This window comes from Lepidothrix coronata, unplaced genomic scaffold, assembly GCF_001604755.1.
Source record: "Lepidothrix coronata isolate B3197 unplaced genomic scaffold, Lepidothrix_coronata-1.0 Scaffold71, whole genome shotgun sequence".
Taxonomy (NCBI): Eukaryota; Metazoa; Chordata; class Aves; order Passeriformes; family Pipridae; genus Lepidothrix; species Lepidothrix coronata.
This window is the reverse complement of record NW_016690251.1, coordinates 4014966-4023226: the sequence shown is the minus strand read 5'-3', so window position 1 is coordinate 4023226 and position 8261 is coordinate 4014966. Positions and strand designations below refer to the sequence as shown.

Below are 8261 nucleotides of genomic sequence, written 5' to 3'. Positions count from 1 at the left end.
CCGAAGGAGCAAATGTGACAATTGTTAACAGCAGTAGCTGTAGTAGAGCAATAAACCTCAGGTTCATTAAGGTGTTTCAGCCTTACTATTCAGAGGTTTATTCTCTGCTCCTTTGTTCATACTTAGGAATCCCCATTCTTGGGGCTTTTCAAGACTTTTCATGCCTTTGCTATGGCCACACAGTTGCAGCTGACCTGACCCAGGATTGGAAATTGTCACACGATCGATCATTTGTGAAATCATACAGAAAAAAACAAAGTATATATTATCACCCAGAATCAGTTCTGGGTTAGTAGAAAAAAAAAAAAAACCAACCTAAAAAACAAAAACCAAAACACCGAAAAAACAAACCAAACCAAAACAAAAAAACTCAGTGTTTTTTTTTTCTGTAGCAACACTCAACACACAAGGCCTTGTAAAGAGGATCTGCCGGCAGCAGAGCAGTCCCTCAAAATCCCTTTTCCTTGCACTCTTATGAAGAGCAGCTGAGGGAGACGGGTTTGTTTAGCCTGGAGAAGAGGAGGCTCAGGAGGGACTTCATACAACAGACTGAAAAGAGGTTGTAGTGAGGTGGGGGCCGGTCTCTTCTACCATGCCTGCAGTGAGAGGACCAGAGGACACGGCCCCAGGCTGAGAGAAGCCAGACAGATTAGACATTAGAAATTCAGATTAGATAGATTCAGATTAGTTATTAGAAAAACAATTTTTCAGTGTTCGGGGTGGCCAGGCATTGGCACAGATTGCCCCAGGGAGGTGGTGAAGTCACCATCCCTGCGGGGTGTTTAAGAGACATCTGGATCTGGCACTGGGTGATGCGTTTTAGGGGTTGAGTGACTTAGGGACTACAGTGATTTATGGGTTACAGCAGTCGGCAGTGGTACTGGGTTCACGGTTGGACTCGACGACCTTAAAGGTCTCCTCCAACACTGATGATTTGACGATTCCGCCGTTACCCCCCCTTCGCCATTTTGCCCCCCCCAAACCTCCCCCCTTTCCCTCGCGGTGACGTCACAGCCCGGCCCCGCCCCGACGCGGCGGAGTGCCCGGATGTGGGAGGCCCCGCCCCCGCCGCCCCGCGCCAGCGCCGCTCGCGCCCCCTCCCTCTCTCCCTGCCTCCCTCCCTCCCTCCGTCCCTCCCTCGCTCGCTCCGTGCGCGGGTCAGCGGAGCTTCTGCCGCAGTGCCGGGATTTGGGATCGGGGAGCGGGGCCGCCAGCGGGATCGGAGGAGCGGGACCGGGGAGCGGCAACGGCGCCGGCGACGCCGGACGACGCACAGCGAGGGCCGGGGCTCGGCGGATTCATCAGCGGGGGAAGACGCCTGACGCCCACCCGCCGCCATGGTGAGGGACCCTCCTCTCGCTTCCCCCCTCCCTCCCTCGCTCGCTCTTCCCACCTCCCCCGCTCTCGCCCCGCCGGAATATTCCAGACCGGGCCGGGCGGGCCCCCCACCCCCGCGGCCCCGGCGCTGCCCTGCCCCTGACCCGGCTCCTCCCGCCCCCGGGCCGGCCACGTCCTCCTCGCCGGGCTCCCCTCCCTCCCTCCCGGCGCTCCCCGGGGGCGGGCGCGGCCCCCGCTTGCCCCCGCTTCCCCCCGCCGCCCACGGAGCCCCGCAGCCTTCCCCGCCTCCTGCGTCCGCCGCCCCGGCAGCGCTGGGGCTCGGCCCTTCCCTTCCCCGGCACCCCGGGGGGTTCGCGTTCTCCCCCCCGCTCCGCCGTGGGGCTGCGCCTCGTCTGCTCTCCAGATGCACCGGGAGCTGTTTGGAAAACGAAACCCCGGTGCCGTGCGGGGGTTGTTTGGCAGCTCCGCGGGGTTCTCCCCCCCCGCCCCCGGTGCAGCAGCAGCGCTGTGCTGTTGGTGTGCAGGGCCCGCAAAGCTGTGAATGCACGTAGCCCACGGGCTGGGTGATGTGCTCTTTAACGGGGATGGTGCTGGGAGCTGGCGCTTCCAGATGGGATGGTTTGAGGTGAGGTATGCCGTGTGTCCAGGTGCGTGTGTGGGACAGTCGCTCTGTTTTTTCGATCATGACGGTTTAAATTTCCCTTTTTACTGCCGTAAAATTTAACCCGGAGATACAGTATGGAGTCCTGTAGTATTTTACGTCGACACTAGGGGTTGTCTCCTGCTTTTCGCCGCTGCCAAGAAATCAACGCCCTTTTTTTTTTTTTTTTTTTAATAAACATTTGTTTTAGCCTAAATTATCCGGTGCCCTGGCTGCAGGAAGACCCTGGCAATATTTTGGTTTTACAGCTGGAGAAGTGCAAGCGGTTTAAATTTTTTTCGTTCTTAACCCTTTCACAGCAAGGCCAGCTGTTTATCACATTTCACATTAGACCTCGCAGGGCCTGGGGGTCAGAAATGGGTTTCCTTTTGTTTTTAAGCGGGGCATTGCAGAGTTTCCTTTAAAAATTAAAGTTGTGGCAGAAACTAATGCGCCATGCTCAGGCTGTTTATTTGTGTACGCTCTAATATTTGTTAGATGTGCATTCAGATAAATGTTTTGAAATGTGTAAAGGTTTTGTTCCGGTTGGGAGTGCATTAAGACCACGATTAAAAAACGCTTGTATTTTAAGAACAAGGTATTAATAAAGTTGAGACTTAAAAAGAAAAAGAAGTTATTATAATTTAGGCCACGGTTGCAATACTGCTAATTACTGTGAGTGTATAGATCATCATGGACAGTGATCATCTCCCACAGAACACTTGTGCTCCTCCTACCAGTAGCTGGGACTTCTGTGAAAATTTTGTTCCCAAAGACTTGCCTGATGAGAGAGACTAACATACACAAAAAGAAGGAAAATGTTGTTTAATTGTGATGCCCGTGTGTGTGTTAATGACTTGTAATGAACTTAACTTTCAGGTACGATTACCTTTGATTAGTTTTTCCCTCCATCCTGTCATTTTTTGGTGGTATAATCATGTTGATTATTACTTTGTCACTTCATGAATAGTATTTGTGTATGATCCATTGCAATGTGGAAATGCAGATACTGTGAAAAAAAGGTGTGCTGGATATTATCTCTACCAGTAAATGTGCTTGTTTTCTCACAGAAGCATAACAACGCTGGGAGATTTTTCCCTGTGGTTGTATCACTACACTGGTTCGGGTAACACCTGATCTTAGGTGCCTTGTGATCTGAAAACTGACTAAACATTTTAACAAAAACACTCCCAACGTTTCATTTCAGTTGCCGTACTTCTTATTGTCATTACTCAGTGGATGTTTTCACTGAAAGAGTTCAGTTTTAATGACAGAGTACATCTTGCTTAAACCTTTGTGTTATTAGAACAGAGCAATTTGTTTTTCACAACTTGGAGCAACGTTTCTTCTGTGTTCTTACAGGACCAGAGATCTGACAGTTATGGTAAAAAAAAAAGGTGAATGTATTGTTGTGTTCATAGTAGGTGGCTTAAGATAAAAACATCTAGTGAGTCAAAGAATGTAGTTCTGGATGCTTTGGTATAGCCAGTTCTAAAATAATCTGTCAGAGCATACGATGATGAGTCCATTACATAATGCCAGAAGTAATGTTGATAAGCTATTTTTGTCAGAGTTGACTTAGCAAGTTTTTCCTTTGAGTAGTGTTTTCTAGGAAAAGGTAAACAGCACAGACAGAAGGTATTAAACAATCTTAGTTTTGGATAGATAAATTGTGTTTTCTTGGGATGGTCTGTGTTCTGGTTCATATCCAGCTCTTGAACTTTATAGTTGTAGTACAGAAGCCACAGAATTCTACAGGAATCACCACAAACATATTACACAGTGCACCCATCTTAGCTACACTGTTCCCTTGTTTTGACTCACTTCACTTGAGCAGTAGTGCCTCTGGTGAATTTTCTCCAGCCAGAACTGATTTAACACTGTTCCTAAATTACTGGAGTCAAGAACCACCAAAACATTTTTTTTTGCAATAAAACAGAGAAAAAGAACCCCGGAAGACCATCTTAAATAATTGTTTGCTATTTAGCAGGGAGGTTATTAAGTACTTTGATTCTTAGCTGAACAAAAAACTGGTTATTCCGTTATGAAATCATAATTTCACTGCTATCATGACAAATATCTGGATAGTCAGTTCAGTCTTGTAACAGCTGGCAGGAACTGAAAGGCACTCACAGGGTCTGTCTTCCAGCCCACTGATGAGCTTCTGCCACAGGTGGAATAAATGGTCTAGGGCTCAAACTGTGAGGTTCATGTGCAAGTGTGAAGTTTTTTGCAGGCTTATTTAAGCCAGGTAGTTTAATGGAAGATTTTATTTTGGAAGTGATTCTCAGAGGCCAATTTGCATATGCAAGTTTCCTGAACGATGTGATGTGATCTAAAAAGGAAGATAGGGCCTGTTGATGCAGAAGGAGAGAGACTTTTTAAAAGTAATTCTATTTTTTTCACCATTTCTGTGGTAGAAGTAGAATTCTGGTTTTATATGATTATTTAACAACAGGGAGGAATAAAAATTGAGTAGTTGAAGGGAGAATGGTTTGTGGTGGGCATACCTCAGAAACTTCAGTGTATTCATCATCTAACGAATGCATCTGGCTTAGCAATGAAAGGGAAACTTTAAGGGAGTGAGATTAATAATGTTTAAATTGTGGGTTTTATTCATATCTTAAAGGAGATGGGACTGTCTTCTGTCAATCAGTGCCAGAAAAGGCGGATTCAGTAATTCTGGTATTCCTGAGGAAGCAAGATGAGGCAGAAATGGGCATTTTGTGCCAAACCATTTCTTCGTCTGCTTCTGCCTCCTCACAGTCAAGTTGGAAGGGACCACAGTGGGTCATCTGGTTCAACTTCCCTGCTCAAGCAGGGTCATTCAGATGGTTCTGGAATATCTTCAGTGAGGGGGGCTCCACACCCTCTCTGGACAACCTGTTCCAGTGCTCAGTCACCCTCACAGGACAGGAGTTCTTCCTCATATTCAGGTGGAACTTCCTGTGCATGTTTCTGCCCTTTGCCTTCTGTCCTATTGCTTGGCACCACTGAGCAGAGCCTGGACCATCCTCTGAAACCCTCCCTTCACACATTAGTGAGGTCTCCTCTCAGTCGTCTCTTCTCGAGGCTGAACAGGCCCAGTTTCCTCAGCCTTTCCTCGTAAGAAAGACACTCAGTCCCTTAATTCTTTGTAGCCTCTGTTGGACCCGCTCCAGATCTGTGTCTCTCTTGTCCTGAGGAACCACCATTTCCATCTTTTGTGTCAGAAAGACCTACAAAAGGTTGAATCCAGCAATGAAGATCTTGCAGCTTTCCTGTAGCTGGCTGTTGAATCAGTGCTCACCTGGCAGTGTTACAGAAGGAATAGCTTTTTTAATTGTAGGTGTGCTTAATAGTGTTCTCCTACTGTAATTCATAAATTACACTTGCATAAGGTTTTTTCAACATTGCTATGATTTCCCTTCTAGTTAGAAGAATTATTTTGCTTTCCTTCCCCTTTTTTACTGCCTGTGTTTAGCTGTGTTTCACTAAAGAAAATTGTACCCTCTCCTAAAACGTGTTAAGTCTGAATGGTAGTTGAGCATGAAATTCTTATGACTTTGGTTTAATTACGTGAAATGGTGACAGAAAAGTGTATTCATAGAAAAATATTTTTTTGTGATTTGAGCTAATATATGACTTCTTGAAAGCAATTTTCTCTTAATTTCCTTGCCTTTCCTCTTCCCTCCCAAGCCTGTTCTCCCTGCTCTGTGGAATACCATTTGTGAACTTGTAATTGGGAGAAAAAATGCACTGTGCTGTTCTTTGTTCACTGGTAGCCAATTCATTTAGTGACACATTTCCCAATTTTCCATCCTTCTCCTCTTCTGGACTATATATTTTCTATTTTCCTGAGCTTGTTTATTCCTTTGTATTCCCTACAGAAAGACCATGGGGGCAAAGGGAGCTGGCTGTTCCCGTGCTTCCTACATGTTGTTTCTTTGCCAGAATCAGCAGAAACAGGGAAGGTGCTACTGTGCAATGTCCTTGTCACGATCAAACTCCTCTGCTTCTGGAGGAGCAAGCACTGTGAGGATGGGGGAGTAAAGACTGAAGTGATGGGGAAGGAATGATGAAAGACATGGATCTACATCAAAAGAGGAATGAAAAGTGCTTGTGCTTAAAGGTCACGCAGTTGGAACCTCTGAGTAGGATGCCATTAGAAAATAGGCATGTTGTTTGACTTGCAGGCCAATGGTAATTAAAATATAAAAAAGTTGGAACTCCTGGAAACAGTAAGAATTTTATTGGCTGACTTGATTATATAAATTACTTAAACATGTTCTTTCTTTCCCAAAGTCTGTAAGAACGTATCTTGCTGTGCTCTTGTGAGCTGGTAAATATTGTCCCTGTTCTGCACATGAAAAAGGATTGAGGTCATGGCAGGGTAATAACTTACCCAAGGTCCCTTTTATTGTTTAGAAGCTAACATTAGGATGTGATACTGGAAATGGATGATGTGTTTGTAGCTCTGAAGAGAAATATGTCTGAATCAAATTAACTGCTACAAATTTTGAGGTCTTGAGCTGTGTATTGTCCGTTGGGCTTGGGGCATGGGATGGTGTGCAACCATTAAAAGCTTGGTCACACACTACCTTCTTCCAACGGCTTTGTAACACCGTGTTTGCCACTTAAAGCAACTTCCTTTAGAGATTAGACCTGGAAATGGGCCTTTAATGTCCCATAAAAGCTACTGTATTTCTTCGATGTCAGTAGCCTAAAGTAATCTTGACACTGGCAGTGTCAGAAAGATTGGCTGCAGAGATTGCCTTAATGTGCTGAGTGAAGTGGGAAAGACTTGGACACGAACCAAGGTCTTTTAATCTGGAACAGACAGATCTTTCCGTGTACCAGTTCAGGTATTCTGGGGAAATACAGGACTAGAAGCAATATGTTCTGCCTGATGTATGATGTAGCTACATTATTTTGGTCACTGTGTGAAATACTGTATTTCCTTAGTAATACTGAGGTGACTTTAACCAGGGTTAAGCTTAAACTATGGCTTGTCTTCCTATTCAGAGTTGGGTTTTTTTGTTTGGTTGGTTTTTTTTTTTGTTTTGGTTGGTTTTTTTTTGTTAAGTTTCAGGTGTGTCTAAGAATAAACCCCATGTCTTTCAAGTGAGGTGATTTTTGGAGTGTCTATTCTTTTTAATCTTAACATTTTGTGTAGCTTGAAAGTTTGGGTTTGGTAGCTGTACTTCATTAGGCTTTTTCCACAAACAGAAAGACCACTTTTTGTATATTGCTGCTAGATTGTACCTACCACAGCCACAGGCAATTGGGGTTGTTGATGCTGCAAAACATGCTGGAGACTATATCTGACTTACTTGTAACTTGACAGTCACTTGGCCCTGCTATTGATACTCCCTTCCACAATAAAGGAAGAATCCCTCAGGATATAAATAATCCTTAACTGCATTAAAGAAGTCTAGGAAACCCTTTAAATGCTGTGGATTAAAGGACAACATTTCTCCTGAACTGCCAGTAAAAATCTTGGCTTCTGAGCTGTAAACAGGTTGTGCCAGTTGGTGAATATTTGCAAAGTCTGTGTTGATGAACGTTTTTAGGCAAACTTAAGGCAAAGAACAGGAACTCCCCCAGTAAACTGATACTGTGCTTATTCAGCCAGCTTGAAGTCCACAACACTTTATAACATTGTCTAAGTGTTACATAAAGTAGAAATTTAAAAAAAAAAATGTGTTAAGGCATCTATTGATGAAATTCTGTCAGAATTTGGGAGGGGCAGGAGAGGAAGGAATGGGATAACAGATAGGAAGCCCAGAAATGAAAGCCAGGGAAGACACTGAGCTACTGGAAAAATAGATTTGGCTGTGATTCTCACAAGAATATAATCCTTGGATCATTTTTAAATGCTGTGGAACTTTTTCTTCCTCCAGTATATTTGTGACAAATATGGAAGTTTTTTACCCTTTATTTTCAGCATCTAGAAGCCACAAGACTATTTTTCTACCTCTTTTCTGTTGTCACCCTGTGAGTAGCCCTCTGTGTATGTTTTCAGGTGTTTTGGTTTTTTGGAATAGGTGGTAAAAACCAAAAAAACTGTTGTTTCACTGCTGACTGTGTAGGTTCTGAATAGCATCACTGAAGTTGAAAGAAGTCACTTGAATTCCCTCTGGTCAATGATCCTATGACTTGCAGAGAGGACTTTAAAAGGAGTTGTTTTCAGGTTCTTTTTTTTTTTTTTTTTTTCAATTGAACTTCATGGATATGATTTCAGCCCTGAACTTGTGAAGGAGAACTCGTGTGCTCGGCAGGCATGAACAGCTTTTCAGTGCTG

General features: G+C 44.5%; 1 protein-coding gene across 1 annotated transcript in view; it reads left to right on the top strand.

The window, feature by feature from the left end:
• The first annotated feature begins 1086 nt into the window (after positions 1–1086).
• The window catches only part of PPP3R1 (protein phosphatase 3 regulatory subunit B, alpha), a 39061-nt gene continuing 31886 nt past the window's right edge, over positions 1087–8261 (top strand). Inside the window, exon 1 of the mRNA XM_017818817.1 lies at positions 1087–1340. Within this exon, the coding sequence (XP_017674306.1) occupies positions 1338–1340 (3 nt within the window). The 5' untranslated portion in view covers positions 1087–1337. The remainder of the gene's footprint in view (positions 1341–8261) is intronic.